This window comes from Muntiacus reevesi, chromosome 20 (genome assembly GCF_963930625.1).
Source record: "Muntiacus reevesi chromosome 20, mMunRee1.1, whole genome shotgun sequence".
Lineage (NCBI taxonomy): Eukaryota > Metazoa > Chordata > Mammalia > Artiodactyla > Cervidae > Muntiacus > Muntiacus reevesi.
The window spans coordinates 31,192,390-31,214,499 of NC_089268.1; the positions used below are offsets into that span (position 1 = coordinate 31,192,390).

At 40.4% G+C, this 22,110-nt stretch overlaps 1 protein-coding gene and 1 pseudogene across 6 annotated transcripts in view; one reads left to right on the forward strand and one right to left on the reverse strand.

The window, feature by feature from the left end:
* Positions 1–779: 779 nt before the first annotated feature.
* ZSCAN12 (zinc finger and SCAN domain containing 12) overlaps positions 780–22,110 on the forward strand; it is a 36,392-nt gene continuing 15,061 nt past the window's right edge. For 2 of the 6 annotated variants that reach the window (XR_010660005.1, XM_065912004.1), the window contains exons 1-2: positions 15,927–17,132; positions 21,010–21,154. Coding sequence is in view for 5 of the 6 variants with exons in the window: in XM_065912004.1 (XP_065768076.1) it covers positions 16,710–17,132; positions 21,010–21,154 (568 nt within the window). In the remaining variant the exon portion in view is untranslated. The other 4 variants (XM_065912005.1, XM_065912002.1, XM_065912001.1 and 1 more) reach the window with 4 other exon arrangements.
* LOC136151114 (large ribosomal subunit protein uL30 pseudogene) lies at positions 9,508–10,597 on the reverse strand (annotated as a pseudogene).

Sequence of the window (22,110 nt, forward strand, 5' to 3'; positions counted from 1 at the left end):
AAGCACCAGAGAAGCCCCACAGTCGTGATAATTTATAATACTTTAGAGTTTACCAAACTGCCTGCTTCTTTGTGCTCTTTATCTGTGCTCTTATTTAATTTCTATATCAACCTAGAAAGGTAGACAAGGTTGACTTTAGGATTCCTATGTTACAGATTAAGTAGACTAAAGCGCAAAGGGTTGAAGCCCAAGACTGTGGAGTGGGTACCTGGGGATCAGTTTCAATTCCAGATTTCCCTGCTCCAAGCAGACATCTCTTTCCTCCAGGCCTAACCTGCTTCAAGGGATTCAGCTTCTTTTCCCCAGGCACATTTTTTTGTTGTTGTTCCTTATTCTATTTATTTATCTTCTTTACTTTCCCTCCCTACTCCTTTTTCTTTCCTTTTCCTTGAGTCTTAGTGCCTTCTGTGACATCTTGGAACCAAAGTGTTTGTTTACCTCCATTCAACTAAAAACTGCCTGAGTCTAGTATCTTGCCATTCAAATGGAAAACCCAGTATATTCAAACTGATTTATTTAAGTTGATTCATTCAGGATGATCAAACAGTCCCTTCAATAAAACTCAGGGAGGGGGCATTGTTTTGGTTTTGTTTTCCTTCCTATACTACCTTCACCAGTATTTGCATAATCACTTATTATTAATCATGTGTTCATGTTCTTCATTAGAGTTACTGATTTGGGTATAAATACTTCCAGTGCCTACAAGCAAAAAGGATTTTCTTCATTTTATTTTCCTGCAAATTATTTTTTAGATTTTGGGATTTCCAGAAGAAAAAATCAAGAGGGAATTATCAAGATTAGATTCTTTTTCTAAATAGCCACAGCCTTGGCCTTTCAGACTCCAGAGATGCACAAGGGACTTCTAGCAGTGAAAGTAAAAGAGGAAAAGGGGGACCACATAAGAATGGTCCAAGAATCTGACCTGTCAAGAGATAACCCTCATACCAGAGAGATCTTTCGCAGACGCTTCAGACAATTCTGCTACCAGGAGACACCGGGGCCCCGAGAGGCTCTTCGAAGACTCCAGGAGCTCTGCCATCAGTGGCTGAGACCAGAGATGCACACCAAAGAGCAGATCCTGGAGCTGCTGGTGCTGGAGCAGTTCCTAACCATCCTGCCCGAGGAGCTCCAGGCCTGGGTGAGAGAGCACCGCCCAGTGAGTGGAGAAGAGGCGGTAATTGTGCTGGAGGATTTGGAGAGAGAGCTGGATGAACCAAGAGAGCAGGTGGGAAGAAGGGAGAACAAGGATTTGTGCTTGTATGGTAAAGCATGGGGTTTCAGTGCAGTAAGAGGAAGAGGAAGAAAAGATGGATTTTTTTACACCTGATTTGATCTGTAATAGACTCTTTAATCTCTCCACCTTTTCTCTTTGCCAGTTTCTTGATCCATCTTTTCCTATCCATTGATCCTGAGAGGGCCTTGCAGTGTCTTTCCTGATAATTTGGTTCCCAGTTGTCCTTAATTTTTGCCAGGTCCCAGCCCGTGATCATGAACAAAAGGAGCTTGTGAAGGAGAAAGCAACTCTAGGAACAGCCCAGGAGTCATCAGGCAGCCAGCTCCAAACCTTGGAAGAGCGGCCTCAGTGGAACTTGCGAGGGGTGTGCCCAATTCAGGAGACTGGTGAGGATTAGAATTTGCTCAGGAAGTCTGAGTCATTCCCTGAATGGTCATCAATTCAGTGCATTCACTTGGTGTCTGCTGTGGGCCAGGCATTGTGGTGGGTACTGGAGAAACAGTGATGAGCAAGGTAGATGTGGCCCTTGCCCTTAGGGAGTTTACAGTCTGGTGGGAGAGGTAGACAGTAAACAGGCAGTTGTCATACAGGGCATCTTCTCACTGAAGCCCAGGTATAATTGTTAAGAGTGGGAAAGTGAATAGAAAACATGGTTGCTTGTCCCCTTCCACCCACTCTCCTGACCAGTATTTTTCTTTCTTTGGAAATACAACATTCATGTAATCCATTTATTATTTCAGACAGTGAGACTGGAACTTGGAATGTGGAGCTAGCCCCAAAGAGGGAGCTGTCTAAAGAAAAGAAATTGCTTGTGGAGGCATCTGAAAAACTGAATGGTGATACTATTCCGGTGCCTGAATATGGAGAGACCTGTGACCATGAAGGTAGACTGGAGAGGCAACGGGGAAGCTCTTCAGTGGAAAGACCCTATATCTGTAGTGAATGTGGGAAAAGCTTCACCCAGAATTCCATCCTTATCGAGCACCAGAGAACGCACACGGGCGAGAAACCCTATGAGTGTGATGAGTGTGGGCGGGCCTTCAGCCAGCGGTCAGGCCTGTTCCAGCACCAGAGACTCCACACTGGGGAGAAGCGCTACCAGTGCAGCGTTTGTGGCAAAGCCTTTAGCCAGAACGCTGGGCTTTTTCATCATCTCAGGATCCACACGGGGGAAAAGCCTTACCAGTGCAATCAGTGTAGTAAGAGCTTTAGTCGACGTTCTGTCCTCATTAAGCATCAGAGAATTCACACTGGAGAAAGACCTTATAAATGTGACGAATGTGGCAAGAACTTCATCTACCATTGCAACCTCATCCAGCATCGGAAAGTCCACCCCGTGGCTGAATCCAGCTAGCTCCTTGGAACAGGTAGGGCAACACTTCCTGGTGCCAGACCACTGGGCAAGGAAGCCAGGGTCCTGGTTCTTACTTTGTCCTTGAGAGGACAATAGTATTAATAATTTAATACTCTAGTAATAGGAAGCTCCAGAGAAAGTTCGTGAAAATGTCCTGATTTTTATGCTGAGAGAAGCATAATATCTTAAATACAACTGTCAAAGTCTTTTTGGTCAGTGACATCCATAACTTTGCAACACTGACTATTATTGCATTGATTTCATATGTGTGAAAACACATATCTGTCCAAAAAGTTTTCTAGATATGCTTCAGGAAAACTTTATCCTAGTTTTTTAAAACTTATTTTAAGTCTTAAAAATTACATGCTACCTGAATACAAAAAGTCAAAGGTTAATTTAAAAGTCAAATTAATTTAAAAATAATTTCAGTAAAATCTGTAATATAAACTATTAGATTAGTTTCTATTTGCATAAGATAGGAAAATTTGCCTTTTAACCTTCAAAAGGGGGCACTTGGATCTTTCCATACACAAAAGGCTTCTCCCTATAGAGGTTTAGTAACTCAGCCTTCAGTTAAAAACCAAGAAATTGATGCAACCATATATATTACTAGCTTAGTGTCTACTCATAACAAATATTGCTTATGATTTTAAATTTTACAAAGACTAAGATACTTAGCTTAAAAATCTGATATCTCAATTAAGATCTTTGTTGTGAAAATAGGCCTAACTGTATTTTTCCTGTGACTTTTGAGCATTTTGGGGTTTTTCTTTATTTAGCCTTTTGTTAAGGAAAATTTCATACATATACAGAAGTAGAGAGAAAAGTATGATCAGTCTTCCACGCTGATTGCTTTTTATAGCCTCCATGCTTCTCAGTGCTATTTATTGATTATTACTAAAGTCATACATTAAAAAACTCCTTTCCCTTAACACTGAGTGTTACAAAGCTTTATACTAAGGCCAGGAAACAAAGAAGTGGAAAATCTGTGGTGATAACAATCTGGATTGGAATATCATATATACATGTAGGGTAACTTAAGAGTAATGGAACACAATAAGGGACCTCAGAGTCATTTCTGCATGCCCTTATTTAACAGATACGGATACAGAAGCTCTAGAAGTGACTTTGTAACATCACACAGCTAGTAAATGCAGCTGGAACTAGAACCCTCTCTTCCTAGTGCAGTGCTCTTTCTGCTAAGCCATTGGAAGTACTGTATTGCCATAGGGAACTTAGAACACTTATGAGGCATTACAATTTTGCTTTTTAGCTCAACAAACCTGCCCATTTATTTGTTTCAATAGATGCATAGCCTATTTAGTTTACAGTGGAGTTCCAAGGAAGATTCCTCCCACTTATATCTCATTTGAGGCATTTTATTTATTTTTGTAATGAGTGATTATTTTTAACTTTAAATTTTAATTTACTTAGAGGAAGTTTTTAAAAAAGAGAATTCATTCTGCACTTGGTTCTGATATCAAAACAACATTAAAAAAGGTCCCTATCTTTCCCCTTGTAGGTAGTCATTTAACTAGTTTCTTATTACTTTTCAGGGTTTCTTTATGTAAATACAAAAAAATATGAACATATAATTTTATTCCCTTGATTACTCAGAATGATAGCATACTATTCACACCCTTCTACATCTTGTTGTTTTCATGAAACAGTATAATCTTTAGATATTTCTGCCTTATAACAGAAAGCTTCCTTATTCTGTTTACCAGTTGGTGATATATCATTTGTTGGTGCTCCATAGTTCAACGTACTCCTACAGATGAAAAATTGCTACTTCAAAATGTTATATATTGTTTTATTCTTTTTCCCTAGTTTGGTCCAAGTCAAACTCTTTCTGTTTAAAAGCTAACAACCTCCACATGAGCTAGAAAACAGGATTTGGATGACAAGAATTGCACATAATGCTTATATGGAGAAATGAAGTGATAGGTAATGTTTTTGATTTCATGTATTTTGTTCTATTATATATTCTTAGACCTAACATTTCAAACTGTTAATGTCACTACCTGTGACTGATTGTAGGTATTATCAACACTCTTAGAAGAAAAAAACCTTAAATTTCCTCGAGTATGTAGTTTACTGTGTCTTGAGGTTTAAATTATATCCAATAGAAATACAGAGGGATTTTAGGATGAAGTTAAAGAAAATATAGTAGGATAAATTTGCAATAAAATCAACTTCTCAAGTTAAATATATACTCCATATAGTGATATAATAGGCTTCCCAGGTGGCTCAGTGGTAAAGAATCCACAGAGCTATTGCAGGAGCCACAGGAAATGTGGGTTCAATCCCTGGATGAGGAAGTGGTAACCCACTCCAGTATTCTTGCTTTGATAATCCCATGGACACAGGAGCTACAGTCCATGGGACTGCAAACAGTTGGACACAACTAAGCAATTGAGCACATAGTGATATAGTATATATACTGTTATAATCTGAGTTCATAAATATTTTAAATGCTTCTCCAATATGCTGAAGCAGCATGTTTGGATAATTCAATTATTTCAGCTTTTAAAAGATTTAAAATATGAACAGATTAGGGTTTTAGAGGAACTATTTCTAATGAACTGAGTTTTTACATTTGCAATTGAAGGTTGAATGTTTGATTTGTTCTGTGCTTGTTTTTTTGTTTTGTTTGTAGCTTTTAAAAAATTCTTAATTTTCTCAACAGCTGGTAAAATACCAAGAAACAAAATATGTTATATATGCTGTAGAGACAGATGTACTCTTAGAATGCAATGATGGTTCACGCAATTAAAATGACTTACAGTTCACCAAACTAACTTTCCTTGTTTTCTGATACTGATTGTACTAATTCTCTTATGCTAATTCTTTTATCTAGGATCCACATTCCTCATTATTTGAGAAATAATATTTGCTTTAACCTGTAGACAGTGAGGTCGAAAAGAGTTGGACATGACTTAGCGACTGAGCATGGACACAGACAATGGCATGAAGACCTTGGCTGTTGCTGGGATTATTCCAGTCTTCCAGGCCAGAAGTTCTTAGTTGTCTCTTTACATTTCTAAACTTCCCTCACGTCTCTCTTTTCCCACCCTGGCTCCTTTTATTCAGCCTATGAAGTCTCTAGTGTTGAACTCGTTTCAAGTGTTCCCTGGACCAGTATCCATCCCTCCCTGTGCTCTTGAAAAGTCCAATCTGAAAGAGATTTTTGGTTTTATGTTTGAGCAAGGTGTAAGAAATTCAGTTTTATGATTGAGCAAGGTATAAGAAATATTGATTCGAATCCAATTAAATAGGCTTATTGGTTCTTGAAGGATAGTCCAGCACCCTTTTGAGCAGTTAGGACAGTGGACACTATATCAAGAAATGGCTTAGTGGGATGTCCTTGGTGGTCCAGTGGTTGACTCTGCTTCCACTGCAGGGCGCATGGTTCTGTCTCTGGTCAGGGAACTAGGATCCCGCATGCCTTAGGTGCAACCAAAAAAAAAAGAGGAAGAAATGGCTAAGTATCTTGCAACTAAAACCTACCTAGAGTTGTAGATAGAGTCCTGAAGATTCTCTTTCACTGTAAATTTGAGTTGAAGGTCAGGACTCTAGGAGAATCAAGATGCTGTCCATATTTTTTATATTTGGAAATGACTCCTATTTTCTGTATCTGACAATGCTTTCCTTTAAAAAAAGTAACTTATAGTAGATTTTTTTATATTTTCCTAGTAAGACAAAAGTTATTTCTGAGGAGATTCTAAATAAAAGTATGCCTAAGGTCAAAATTTTATAAAATAAGATGATTTTCTGTTTTAGAATTTTGAAATATAAAATATATGCCAACATATGTGGGTCATTGGTTAAATGTTGAATTAATAATTGAGAGGAATGTCGATTCTTTGCAGAGGGAGATGGAGGATAGAGGAAAGTATTTTTGGCTGAAGGATGGGGTGAGGCAAGACCCCAATTTTAAGATATGTTCAAGAGGCAGGGGGGTTTCCAGTTTGTCTGGGTCACAGAGTTCCTGCAGGGAAGTGCAGGTGTGGGAGATTGTAGGTGGGGGCCAGATTGAGAGGGCCTTGAACACTTTTCTAATGCATTGAGTCTTTGTTTGATAGGCAGTGTAGAATCATCAAAGGTATAGTAGGAGCTTTTCAGTATATAGTCAGAGAAAGCATACATGCATGCAAGTCGCTTCAGTCGTGTCCAACTCTTTGCAACCCCATGAACCACAGTCCACCAGGCTCCTCTGTCCGTGGGATTCTCCGGGCAAGAATACTGGAGTGGGTTGCCATTCTCTGATTCTCCTGTTCCAAGAATCAAAAAATACTGAGATTTAAAAAGAAATTTTGGAGTTTAGCTCATGTCATACGTACATGAGAAAAGTGAAACCTGAGTGGTTAAGTAGTTATGGTGATCTGTTTTTTAATCACATTTAAAAAGTTTTAAACAAAACTATGAACAAAGATCATTGTGAATTATATGTAGTTTCATGAACACTTAGAGTTGGAGCCCTGAGATACATTTTAGGCATCAGGAAAAGAAAACAGATGAAAAGAGGAAAAAGGATGACCAAAATGTGAGAATATAAAAAGGAATCAGAAGGCAAAATCAGACACTAAAACTCTGGCCAACGATGGTGTCCAAAGAGAAAAAAATAAAGATGCAGAGACATCTTTACCAAGTGATGTTCTTCATCTTCACAGTACATATTAGAAATCCCTCCATCTCAGTTGTTTCAAGTGTCTTAGGTACAGGTGTCTCAAGCAGTGGTAATCTCTGCCTTTGGTTCTCATTTATTTTAATACTGTCCATAAAAAGGAGAACTGGGAGAAGAACAGTCTGTAAATTACCCTGTGATGTTTTTAGGTCTCTGGACCCACATTCAGATTTCCGTGCTAGCTACCTTAGCTCTATGATGAAGCCATTGTTTCTTGGTGTCTGCCTGTGTTAGAATCACCTGGGCTGTTTGAAGTGCAGTTGCCCGGCCCCACCCTAGACCGACAAAATCAGTGGTTAGGTTACTCAGAGAGACTCAATTATTCAAAGAATTAAAACAGTGGAGGGCAAGCCGTCCTCTGCCCCCTTGGTTGCCGCTCTTTCCGTAGGCGGGTGTTGATTATTGTTTCAGACCCTGGGAACCGAGTGAAGGTAACTGACAGTTGGTATCTTAAGAGACTCTTCGGGAGAGCGATCCTAAGGGCTGGAAGGTCAGAGGACCCGCTGCTAAGGGAACCTAGGGCTGCGCAGCATCCGGTGAGAGTGGCCAGGTGTCCTCATTGGGATAGAAAGATACAAGCCCAGATTGAGTGGCTCCTGGACACCAGAGGTTACAAACGAACCCTCGTCGACTTGCCTGCCTGAGCGATTAGGAGGAAACCTCTGAGCAAACACCTTGATAGCTCAGTCGGTAAAGAATCCGCCCGCAATGTGAGAGACGTGGATTCGATCCCCGGGTTGGGAAGATCCCTTGTAGAAGGGAAAGGTTACCCACTCCAGTACTCTGGCCTGGAGAATTCCATGGACAGTCCATGGGGTCGCAAAGAGTCGAACTTGACTGAGCGGCTTTCACTTTCACTTTCTGAGCACGCAAAGTCGGGTCAGTTGCCAGACTAACCACCAAAATGACAGGTCCTCCAAGTTTCCTAGAGAGGCGCTGAGGAACCAATGGAGATGCGTTTGAGAGTTGTGACGTATTTCCAGTTCCTGGTGTGAGCTGTGGCTTAAATACCCCTTTGGTTGGTTGAGTCCCGGACTGTAACTGGGATTAGGTGGAAACCTGGTTTATCCCGAGGCTGGATGCTCCATTTGTGGTTTAGTCGCCAAGTCGTGTCCGACTCTTTTTGAGACCCCACGGACTGCAGCCCGCAGGACTCCCCTGTCTGGGATTTCCCAGGCAAGAATACTGGAGTGGGTCGCCATTTACTTCTGCAGAGATCTTGGGGCTGAAGTGGGGGTTTGTCCTCTTTTCCTAGGCCTGGCTTGGGTTCCTCTCCCTTGCCTTACATAGATTCCTCAGGAACCGACTCTTCCATGTCGGCGCTTCTGTACGTTTCGGAGATGCAGAGAACTAAACACAAACTTGGTACAGGGCGGGGTCTGTGCGGACTATCAGGTTTTCGAAGGAGATACAGATACTAGCGGGGAAACTCCTCCTGTGTCCATCGGTTGACGGACCCTTAAAGCTAAAAAATGGTTTCTTATACCTTTCGTGAACTTAACTGAGCAGTTTCCCAGTTTTCATGAAAATCTCTTATAATAATGGTCATGATTACATATTTGTAGAGGTTTAGTTCTAAGAAAAAAAAGCTATAACGTGATCCTCACAGTTTTGCAAAGCAAAGGGAAGTGCTCGTGCATTTCTGTGGCTAAGAAGACAGATTCAAAAGTGTGGCAGGGGACGTGGAGGAGGGTGGGAGCTCATTACTGTCAGGTAGATGCAGAAGTCCAAGTTTCTACTAGATTGCCGTTTAGGTTCTCCTTACAGTTGGGTAGGGGTAGAAATTCTGACTTCCACGTGGTCACCACAGACACTGTGTGAGCGCTGATGAGTGATTGCTGAATGGTGGTAAAAATCCAGACTCCACTGGCCCTTTTCTGACGTTGCCTTCGTGTCACCGTTCCCTATTTACCCTACCACAGTAATTTCAGGGAAAACCAGCTAAAACCTAAGGTTTAATTAAGATCCAGTCTCATAACACAATACAAAATAGCAATAAAAAATCCGAAATACCAAGAACCAGGAAGATCGCAAACGGAATGAAAAGAGATGCCAACACCAAGCTAATAGAGGTTTTAGAATTAACAGAAATTTATAGCAACCATGATTGCTTCTTTTAATGCTTCGATGAGGGACTTTCCTGGTGGTTCAGTGGCTAAGACTGCTCTCCTGATGCAGGGGGCTCCAATTCAATATCTGGTAGGGGAATTAGATCTCACATATTGCAACTAAAGATCTGCATGCTGCAAGAAGATCAAAGATCTGGTGTACTGCAACTAAGACTTGGTGCAGCCAAATAAACGTTTTTAAAAAAAGCTTCAATGGGAAATTGTGAACACATAAAAGAAGTGAAAATATAGAAACCCTCAGCAAGGAAATAGAAAGTCCTCGCAAGTAAATAGAAGATGTAAAAAAATAAAGTGGAAATTTGAGAACTGAAAAATACAATTATAATAGTAAAAACTCTGTGGGTAGTCTTTTTTTTTTTCCAATTTGTTTCAATTGTTTATTAACGGACAAGATTACAGAAATAATCCTGGTAGGTACCTTAGTTCATCCTTCTAATAAGCCTGTTGATCTGGTCTTCCCTGTTGCCAGCATCTCCACCTTCTACAAAATGGGTGGTCTTTTTCTTCAAGACAATTTAAAGGGCCATAGGAAGTTGTTTGCTTCTTTGAAACATTTTCCAACGGTATAGATGTCATGAATCAGATCCTCCATGCAGATGATTCCATATTTCCCAAGAGATGGAGCAATCAATGTGTTGCCTATCAGGGCAATTCGCTTTTTGTTGATTTTGCCATAACCACTCTTGTAGATCAATTCATTTACAGACTTCAGATTTGGGCACCCCCATGCAATGTATGGCTCCACAATTCTCAGCATGTTAATTGATGCCTTGTTGAGCTTCACAAAAGTGCCATCGAAGATCTGCAGGAGGCGAAGGAGCTTGCAGCACCTTTCGAACCTTTGGGCTTACACTGTTGATACCTCTGATCCTGAAGACAGATGCCAATTTGGGTTCCGCAGGTACATAGAAGTTGCCGACTTTTTGTGCCATCCGAGCCATTTGAATTTCAGTTCTGTACATCTGCCTGTATTCCTTGTGGTAATGCTTAGCTTTTTCATAAATAAGCTTCCTCCTTGCCTTTCGAAGCATCTTTTGGGCAAACTTCTTTCTCAGGCGCTTGATCTTAAACTCTGCGAAATTCTTTTGCTTTTTCTTAAGGGTTTTTGGCACAGCAGGAACCTTCTTTTTCTTTTCTTCTGCACCCTCCATGGTTCCAGCTGGGAAAGAACTGTGGGTAGTCTTAACAACAGGATGGAGGCTAGAGAAAATCTGAACTAGAAGACTGAACAACAGGAATAACCCAATTCTAACAAGAGAGAAAGTAAGCTGGAGGGGGGGAAAGGAGGAACAGAGGGTAGTAGACTGAAAAAATAGTCACCCAAAGATACGTTCACTTCCTAATCACCAGAACCTATAAACATTATGCAGCAGAACAGTGAATGTTATTTTATGTGGCAAAATAAGTGATTAAGGATCTTGAGAAAAGGAGATTATCCTGAATTATCCAGAAGGGGTCCAGAATGCCATAATAAATATTTTTATGAGAGAGAGGCAGAGGGAAGTTAGACACACAGAAAAAGGTGATGTAAAGATGGATGTAGAGATTGGAGTGATGTGACCTCAAGCTCCAGGGACACCAAGGGATGACCAGGAGTGGAAGAGACAGAAATGGGGTCTCTACCTCAGAGTCTCTGCACAGAACCTTGAGTTTAGACTTCTGGCCCCTAGAATTGTCAGAATAAATTTCTGTTGTTTTAAGCCACAAGTTTGTGGTAATTTGTTATAGAAGCCAAAGGAAACTACTGAAATGATACAAAGAACCTCAGGGACTTGTGCAACTGTAGAAAGATGTAATGATCATATCACTGAAGTCCCAAAGAGGATGGGGCTTAAGAATTACTTAAAATAGTGGCTGAAAAGTCCCCAATTTTGGCAAGAGAAGTAAACCTGCAGATTCAAGAAGCTGATCAAAATGGAAACAGGACAAACCGAAGGAAATCCTTTCAAAACAGCATCACAATTAAACTCCCCAAACCCTAAGACAGCGAAAAGATTTTGAAAGCAGCCAGAGAAAAAATGACATCTATAGGAGAAAATTCAAATGACAGTGGATTTCTTATGAGTAATGAGGCCAGAAGAGACTGACATGGTATTTTTAAAGAGCTGAAAGAAAGGAACTATCAAGCCAGAATCCTGTACTTGGTGAAACCATCCTTCAGGAGTGAACAGAAAAAAATCAAGACATCCTCAGATGAGTAAGACATAGAATTTGTCACCAGGAAACCTACATTTTAAAAAATGGTGAAAGGACAATCTCTAAGTAGAGAATAATCAGGAAAGAATATGGGTAAATACAGCAAGCTTTCCTCCTCCTGATTTTTCTAAATTATGTTTAACTGTTGAAGCAAAAATTGTAATTTTGTGTGCTGTGGTGCTAAATATATTTAGAGGAAATATCTAATTAAGAGAATTATAAGTGGGGAGGGCAAGAGATGTAAAGGGAAGCAAGGTTTCTATATTTCACTCAAATTGGTAAAAAGATGATGCCAATAGAACATGATAAGTGTGTATAATATAACTGGAAACCTAGAGCAACTACTTTAAAAAGTGTACAAAAAGATTTACCAAAAATAGTAAAAGTGGAAGCAGTGACAGATTTTATTTTCCTGGGCTCCAAAATCACTACAGATGGTTACTGCAGCCACAAAATTAAAAGATGCTTACCCCTTGGAAGAAAAGCTGACAAACCTATGCAGCATATTAAGAAGTAGAGACCTCACTTTGCTGACAAAGTTCCATATGGTTAAAGCTATGGTTTTTCCAGTAGTCATGTACAGATGTGAGAGTTGGACCATAAAGAAGGCTGAGTGCTGAAGAACTGATGCTTTTGAACTGTAGTGTTGGAGAAGACTCTTGAGAGTCCCTTGGACTGCAAGGAGATCAAATCAGTCAATCCTAAAGGAAATCCACCCTCGTATTCCTTGGAAGGACTTGGTGCTGAAGCTCCAATACTTTCACTACCTGATGTGAAGAGATGACTCACTGGAAAAGACCCTGATGCTGGGAAGGATTGAGGGCAGGAGGAGAAGGAAGTGACAGAAAATGAGATGGTTAGACAGCATCACAGACTCAATGGCCATGAGTTTGAGCAAACTCTAGGAGATAGTGGAGGACAGAGGAGCCTATTTGTGGTGTCACAGAGTTGGACACGAGTTAGCAACTGAACAACAACAAAATACCAAAAATAGATAAATCAAAATGCAATTAAAAAGGAAAAAATGACTTCCTGAAGTAACCTACAGGAAGCCAAGAAAAAGAAAATAGAGAAATGTGGGAATCCCCTGGCAGTTCAGTGGTTAGGACCCTGTGCTTTCACTGCAGAGAGCCTGCAGTGATCAAATCAGGTTTGATCCCTGGTTGGCAGACTTAAGATCCTACAAGCTGCACAATTCTGTCAAGAAAACAAATGAAAAAATAAATATGAAATGGCAAAATTATAGAAGCAGAGAACAGAGTCATGGTTGCCAGTCATTAATGAAAAGATGGGAATTAGGTGTGTTTATAAAAGAGATTAATGTAGTGATGGAAATGTTCTGTATCTTGACTGTAACAATGTAAATGCTCTGGTTGTGACTGTACTATAGTTCTGCAAGATACTGCTATTAGTAGAAACTTGGTAAAGAGTAAATGAGATCTCTGCATTCTTTCTTAAAACATGAATCTATAATTATATTAAATAAAATTTAACTTTAAAAAACAAAATATAAGCATAGTATTTTGTGATTAGAGAAAGTAATACTGAATTCAAGTTTCAATGTGCAGAAATCAAGCTTTATTGGAACAAAAAAGTTAGTTCTCAACTAAGAAAACCTGTCTTGAGGTCAGTTGGATAGAATAAGATGAATTCTATCTGCAACCTGAATCCCTCTTGCCAGGTAACATAATAAATTCACAGGTTCTGGAGATTAGGTGAGAAGTAGATTTCTTGGTGAGGGTGGGGCAGGTGGTGTCATTATTCTGCCTACCACCAGTAGTCTGCTGCTGTCAGCACCCAACAGGCAGTCTATAGCAGTACATCAAAATACTTCTCATTCTTTTTATAGCTGCCTTGGTAGTTATGACACAGTTTATTCAATCAATCACTTATTGATGGACATTAGGTTTGCTTCCAGTCTTTTAGCTTGACTATCTAAATAAATAACCTTGTGCATATGTATTTTGTAAATTTGTCAGTATATCTTTAGGGTGGATTTCTATTGCAGGGACAAAGAATAAACTTATGTAAGCAATTTTGCTACATTTTATTATTTTTCCAGATAGGGGCTGTACTATTTTGTGTTCCCATTGAGAATGCATAAGAGCTCCTCTTTCCTCATGAATAGAGTATATTGTCAAACTTCTGAATTTTTTCCAGTCTGATAAAATGACTAATGGTACTTCAGTGTAGTTTTTAGTTTGTATGTTTATATTTTGAGTGAAGTTGAGCATCTTTACAGACATTTGAGCACTGCTACAATTTCTTATTCTGTCAGCTCTTTGTTTCCTTTGTCCATTTTCTCCATTGGGTTATTGGTTCTTTTCTTTTTTCTCTCTTTTGTTTTTAAAAAATACTTTATTTATTTGACTGGGCCAGGTCTTAGTTGAGGGACATGAGGTCTTTGATCTACAGCGTGTGAACTCTTAGTTGTGGCATGTGGGGTTCTAGTTTGATGACCAGGGATCAAACCCAGGCCCCCTGCATTGGGAGCTCGGTGTCTTAGCCACTGGACCACCAAGAAGTCCTCAGTTACTTTCATTTTAGGAAATATTTTAGGAACCCTTTATATATTTGAGATATTAGTCCTTTGTAATATGTTGCAAACATTTTCCAGTGTGTCATTTTACTTCTGACTTTTCTTTGTGGTATTTTTTGATAACCAATCCATTTTATTTTTAGGCAGATTTACTGATTTTTTTTTTTTTTTTTTTTTTTTTTTGCTGCTTTTGGAAATTGAGGCAAGGTTTCCTGTTCCCAGATGTTAGAATTATTACTCATGTTCTTCTAATACATGTATAGGTATATTTTTTACATTTTTTTTTATCCATTTGGAATTTATCCTGATTGTGATGTGATGGTCAATATTAATGCAATTTTACTTTTGACCAAATGGCTATCAGTTGTCCTAATACAACTTATCTCCAAGCCCTTCATTTCCCCCATTGATTCGAGATGCCACCATCATTTACTAAATATCCATATGTACCTCGGTCTAGTGCGTGGTGTGTGCATACTCAGTCGTGTCCGACTCTTTGTGACCCAATGGACTGTAACCTGCCAGACTCCTCTGTCCATGAGATTCTCCAGGCAAGAATCCTGGGGTGTGGTCTATTTCTGTCTGTTCTTACACAGTATCACACTCAATTGTAGGGACTTTATAACTTGTGGTGATATCTGATTAGTATGTCCCTCACTATTGCTCTTCAGAGAGTATCATGGCTATTCTTATTTTCCCATATGAACTTTATAACCAATTTGTCTAACTCTAGAACAGTGTTTGTTGATACTTTTATTTTGGAAGATTGACTTCTTCATTGAGTCTTTTGAACCAAGACTCTCAGCAGTCTTTTTAGCATGTGGTTTTCTATTTGTCTAACTATACATTTGGCCTTTCAGGAGGTTTTCCCCATACAGGTTTTGCAATTTTTTCCTACGGTTAGTCCCACTTATTTTCTTTCTTCCTCTTGTTGCTGCTGCTGCTGTTACTATTATAAATTAGGTATTCTTTTCCATTATATGTTGTACCTTTTATCACTGGTTATTTGCACATAGGAAAGTACTGTTTTCAGTGTGTTAATTTTATATTTTTGCTAGTTTACTAAATTATCTTTTAGTTTTCCCATTGAACTCTATGGGTTTTCAGATGTATACCCATTATCATTAGCGCATAAAAGGGAATTGTAGAAAGTGAAAAAGTAAGCAGAAACTGCCAGGTTGACCCTTGAGAAGTGTGTAGAAGAGGTCCCCTCCTGAGTCTGGAAGGACCTCGGGAGAAATCCCTTTGAGACATCTTTAATATCAAAGGTGCTGAAACCCAAATAAACGTGAGAGTGAAAAAGCATAGGATTTACCTAGCTCAGAGAGGCTCGCCATGCCTCGACCACCCATCAGTTTGGAGGAATGGGGATACTAGCAATCGGAAGATTAGCAGAAGGCGAAAAGTATCGCGGAAGATTAGCAGAAGGCGAAAAGTATCGTGAAACCGCGGGCCTGTGAATCCTCCGTAGTCATCTCTGGAGAGCGCACGGGAGAACTACCGAGTAGCGAGCTCACTCTTCCTAGAGTGGCGGCGGAAATGACCGGATGCTCCGTACTCGGCCGCTTCCGGCCTTTGTGGGTCGCTCTTGTTGGGTTCCGGTTCCGAAACCGTTCGAGACCTCACCCCCTTGAATCGGGTAGAGAAACTTCTGCTGGCATCCTGGGGCTGTGGTTGGGCGAGCTTTTGCTGCGGACCCGGCGGGTGGGTTGCTGGCCGTCATCGGGCCAGGCTGGAGTGGGGCGTCCTCTGGTGCTCACTGGCCCAGGTGGGTCCGCGAGAAGCTACTTGAGGCAGAAGCTAGCCCCCAGCCCTTTGAGGAGGGGGTCACAGCCCGGGATGAGGGAGAGACCCGGCTGTGCGCCTCATACCTCCCGGGCTTGCCTCGCGCTGTGTACCCTTCTTGATTCTGCGCCATCTGACATTTCCGAACACTCGTCGGTCACAGGCGCTGACCCACGTCCTAGGGCCTCTTTTACAAGCATCCCTTTATATTTAGAATTACAGTTACTAGGGTAGAAGAGGGCCTGAAAAACCAATGTCTCCAGCTTTTTCGCTTGATAAAGAATCAGGAGCAGAGAGATTAAGTCCCTGCGGAAATAAATTCATGTAACTGCAGCTTTTATGACTTAATAATTTCCCATTATGCATCATCTGAGTTTTAAAAGAATTTAAAAAGCAACTACTCAAGGATGTCTCAGCTTTTTGTTATAATTTGTTTGCTCTGTTTGTTTATTCCTTTTAATCCTCCTTTTTTTCTATTACTAAGTGGAAATATTTCCTTCTTAATCTTACTTTCCTTGTCCTGAAAATCCTGAAACAACTTAGCACCTTTTACTTATTCTTTTTCTTTAAATTAGTCTATTGAATCTTCTTTATCAGAGCACTTCTCTGAGTATAGTAGATTACCCTGGAGGCAGCTTTCAAAGTGCAAATTTAAATTCTTAGAATTTGCAATTTTTGTTTATGGTGTAGTTTGGGTTAATGATGATAGCTTCTCCCTCAGTTCTAACCAGAAAGAAGCTACACGGGAGATCTTGCTTGAAGCATTGATAAGCTTTTGCATAGCAATGATGGCAGGTACTTGGTCTATCCAGGCCAACAAGGACCAGGATGAACTTTTGGAAGTAAAGATAGAGGAAGAGGAGCTGGAGGAGGAGCATAAATACACCACTAAGCAGTATCAGAACCTGCAAAAGAACAACACCCACAGCAGGGAGGTCTTCCGACAGTACTTCAGGCAGTTCTGCTACCAGGAAACATCTGGGCCCCGAGAGGCTTTGAGCCGACTCCGGGAACTTTGCCATCAGTGGCTGAAGCCAGAGACCCACACCAAAGAGCAGATTCTGGAACTGCTGGTGCTGGAGCAATTCCTGACCATCTTGCCTGAGGAGCTCCAAGCCTGGGTCCAGGAACAGCATCCAGAGAGTGGGGAAGAGGTGGTGACTGTGCTGGAGGATTTAGAGAGAGAGTTGGATGAGCCAGGATATCAGGTGAGAACATAGATGTGGTGTCTTGAGAAGTGAATTATGGATTTCTAGGCCAGAATGAAGTCTAATACTATTTCACAAAATGTATCCTTGACAAGACTGGTGCATCAGAAAGGGGCCTGAGTGTCACAGAACGCTGGTTAATGTAGTCCTAACTATTTATGTCTTTTTTGTGGAAGGATCGTGTATTTCTGTATTAAGCTACAAAATTCTGTTTGGTGAAATGCTGCCCAGAAACAGACTTCTAGTACAGAGAAAATGTTAGAGAGATCATTAAAGGGTGGGCAGCAGCCTCTTGAAAGGGATATCACTTCTGCACAACACAGGTGATTAAGAAATAAGGTTTTGCAGATATATCCTCTGCCTTGTTTCCGTTAAAGGATTAAAAGATTGAGAAATCAAAGTCACCATCTCAGAGGAATGAGATGTAGGAGCAGAGTGGAAAGTTAGGAGGGAGGGCCATGGAGGGAACCCATGTTTCTTTGAGTGGTTGAAAGCCCAGTTGAGTTGAAAAGGTGAGATGTCCATAGAAGAGTTGAAAACAGAGACTAAAGAACCTTAAATATCAACCTCTGGAGTTTAGATTTCATTCTGTAGGACAGAAGCTCCTAAACTGTTCTGAGTCTGAGTTTTACTAACACCAAGATACAAAAAAAAATTTTTTTTAAATGAGGCAAATTATGTTGGGCCATTTTGTTTTGTTTTAACATTGATAAAGACAGTGGTTTTCAACCAGCACCTCAAAGGGCATTTGGCAGTGTTGTGGGACATTTTTCAGTACCTCAAATGGTGTTTGGCAGTGTTGTGGGACATTTTTGGTTGTCCTAACGTTAGGAGGTACTACTGGCATCTAGTGACTGAAGGATACTGCTAGATAATCACAGTGGTAATGAAAAGGAAGTATAATTCAGCATCGAAGTACAAAGCCTGAAGAGGGAAGGACCATGTGACAAAAAGGTCTAAGTTGAAAACAGGATCATGAAAGTGTGACTGCAAAGGAAGAGGCATGTCTTAGGTAAGAATTAATTGAAAATGATACAGATGGAGGTATAAAGAAGGAAGAAAGAATGGAGAACTGTACTCAGCAGTCTATTCTAGGCTAAGCACTAGGGATTTTCAAGCTTGAAAGACTAGTATAATGGAAACACTCCTAACCAAGTTCAAGATCGTAGGGGAAAGTGAATTGGGAAAAGTTCATCATTCAGCAGATATTAATTGGCCATCTGTTGTTTACTAGGCCCTGGGAATGCACCTGTGAAAAAAGTATAGAGGGTTGCTGCTCTTTTATCTTGGCCACACCATGTGGCATGCAGGTCTTAGTTCCCTAACCAGGGGGTAAGCCTGTGCCCCCTGCGTTGAGAGCACAGTCTTAGCCATTGGACCACCAGGGATGCCCCAGTCTGACTTTTAATTCCAATTTAAAGTTTTTAATTTTAACATAATCACTCTAGCTTCTATGTTGGGAAAGTTCTACACTGGGCCTGGGGGTGGGGAAGGAGAACGTAGGGAACAAAGTTAGAAGCAGGGAAACCAGTTGAGGAGGCTATGGCTATAAGCAGTAATCCAGGCAAGAGATGCTGGTGCCTGACTAGGATAATAGTATTGGAAGTGGCAAAATGTAATTGGATTCTGGATACATTTTGAGGGTAGAGCTTGAGAAGATTTGTGTTTATATAGGTTGCAGGATATGAGAGAAAGTGAGTTAAAGATTATGCCAGGGTTTTTGGTTTGTACATCAGGTAAAATGAATTCGTCGTTCACTGAGATGGTAAGGATTGGGAGAGACATAGGTTTGGAGTAGAGGGACAGGAATCAAGAGCTAGGTTTTGGATGTGTTAATTTTGAGATTCTCCTTAGAATCCAAGTGGAAAGTTTGAGCAAGCAACTAGATATAAAGTGTTGGGATTCAGTGGGAGCGGGGGGTAGAAATCTGTTCTAGAAATACAAAATTGGGACTTGCCAGAATATGAATGGTATTTAAAGCCATGAGACAAAAAGAGCATCAGGGGAGTAACCAGACTGGAAACTGGGGAGTGGCCAGGGAGGTAGGAAGAGAACCAAAAGAAAGAATGGGATTCTTAGGTGCAGGCAGAAGTAAACTTGGTTTTAGTCATGATGAATTTGTATTGCTAACCAGTCCTTTCTTTGCAGCTTGCTGTGGGTAGCTAGTGGTTTTCAAGGCCTAGTCAAAGATCCAGGGACAGAAGGCACAGTTCACTATACTGGGCTTTTTTCTCCCTTCTCCCCCAAATTTGAGGGCTTCTCAGGTGGTGCTAGTGGTAAAGAATCTGCCTGCAATACAAAAGATTCGGGAGACGTGTGTTCAGTCCCTGGGTTGGGAAGATCTAGGGGAGGAAATGGCAACCAGCTCCAGTATTCTTGTCTGGAAGATACCATGGACAGGGGAGCCCGTTGGACTATATTCCATGGTGCCACAAAGAGTTGAACAAGACTGAGTGACACACACCCCAAAATTTGAAGTATCAAAACATTTTTTTTCTGTCTGAGATAGTATTCTGCTGATTTTGGCTCTTATTCTGAGGGAAAGATTACAAAATGAGACTATGTCAGAGAAATAGTGTCAGTATATGGTAATTTTTTATTTACAAACTTTAGCCATTGAAGGGTATGTGTGTGTGTGTGTTAGTTTCTCGGTCATGTCTGACTCATCGTGACCCCATGGACTATAGCCAGGCTTCTCCGTCCATGAGATTTTCCAGGCAAGAATACTGGAGTGGGTTGCCATTCCCTTTTCCATGGAATCTTCCTGATTCAGGGATTGAACACAGGTCTCCTGCATTGCAGGTAGATTCTTTACAGTCTGAGCCACTAGGCAAGCTATTGAAGAGGGATGGGGAAGTAATTTGAGGGCCTGTCATATGCCATTGCCTATGTGAGGTGCTTTACATGCATGATGTCATATAATCTCAGAATAATTCCTAGCCCAAGGTGACAGAGCTATCGATACTAAACTAAGAAACAGTAAGTGATTAGATTCCAATTCCTGTTTTTATACTACCATGCTGGGGAAACCTTTTTTTCTTTTATTTTTTTTAAGTGCAAGAGGTAGTGGGTCCATGAAGGAATGGAAGCTACAGAGTGGTTGAAATTGTTGAGTAAATGAGTTAATTGAAGGAGCAAGGGTCAAAGGGAAGCAGAAAGGAATGAGATTGAAGGCAAAAGTAGAGATACAAGCCTTGAAAAAGAAAAGACGTCTTCCTCTAAGAAGGAAAGGAGAAGAGTAAGAGAGTGGAGATAGGTAAAGTGAAGGAGAGAGGATTTTTTTGAGATGGTTGTGATCTTGGAGAAATAGAAAACAAGATCATCTTCCCAGAAAGAAGGGGATGGGGACCTCGGAAAAGCATTGTCTATTAGGAATATGAGAGATTTCACTCCTTTTTCCTTCCCTCTTTCCTTCTCATACCCTCTTTCCTTTCTCTTTCTCCTTTGTTCCCTTCTGTCTTTCTTTGTAATTTCTCTCATTATTTCCCTTTACTTTTCCCCCTTCTTTTCCTTCTTTCTCACTTCTGTCTTATTTCCCCATAAATTCTTTTCCACTCCTTTCTGCCTCTGCCTCTTTTTACCTTCTTTTCCTTCTCTTTGTCACTTCTCTATTTCTTTGAGCATAGACAAAAATGTAAAAGTGGTACATTTAATATACTTTAACAGTTAATATAGGGGAAATTACTTCCGACTGGGGAAGGGAAGGTTTTCCAGAAGAGGTGACATTTGTATTGGCCTTGAGTAGGATTATGGCAGGCTGTTATATGGAAAGAAGTTTATTTCAAGTTTCAGAGAGCTGGGTGCCACTGCCCTGGATAGTAGATTCTTGTTTAATGTTACCAGAGTGAGGTTCTGAGCTATATCTCATTTACCTCAGGTCTCAGTCCGCACTGAGGAACAGGAAATGTTCTTACAGGAGATCGTACCCCTAAGAACAGAACAAGAACCCAGAATGTGCCTTCTGTCTGTGCAAGCCCGGCCAAAGTGTGAATCTGCAGAACTTGAAGCCCAGCAGAAGCAAGGTAAAGAAGGAAGACCCATCTTGGGAGGAAGGGGAAGACAGGGGCCAACGTAGGACCCTGGGACTCTTTTATGCTTTGTGCTGTTTGTGAGCTCTGAAGTCAGGAGGGTCTCTCAAGAACTCTGATGGCTCACGCATAGACCTGAGGCAGCCTGGTTTATCACTCTGCAGCTCCTTTTTTCTCTTTATGTTACTATTTTCTAAATCCTGGCTGTATTTTATTTGAAATCACTTAGTTTAGTCCTTCTGATAGTTATTTTCCTCTATACTGACTTCCCTCCTTTGTATAGCCTTTATCCTACCAGACAATACCACTATCTTTATTCTGTGTCCTTCAGTAAATAAACCTTTGCCCCATGATCTCTACAGCTAACTTTCAGATGGTTCAGGAAAAAATATATATGTGCGTATACATACACACATATATATGTTATATATATACCTATATATTATTCTTATAGAGAGAAGGAGTAATAAAGCAGATGTGGAAAAATGTTCAAAGTGGGTGAAGGGGTGAAAGAATATACTTTCCTTATTTCTGCTTTCTCTGTTTTGTCACTTACTTTTTAAAAACAGGTGAAAATTCACATGGTTGAAAAAAGTAATAACCTAAAGTTACCCAGTGAAAAGTTTTCCTGCCACTCTATTACCCTAGCCATTTGGTCTCCTTACCTCTGTTTTGAAATAGGTTGTCACTGTTACTAGTTTCTTGTGTGTCCTTCTAGAGATTTTTAACCATATATGTGTATTTCTCATATTCAAATATATTTTCCTTTCTTTATCACTAAGATTATAGAACCTTGTATTTTTTATTTCTTAACAGTTGCTTAATATTAAAATATATGACTATATCAGGCTCCCCAGGTGGCTCAGTGATAAAGAATCCACCTGCCAATGCAGGAAGCAAGGGTTCAATCCCTGGGACAGGAAGATCCCTTGGAGAAGGAAATGGCAACC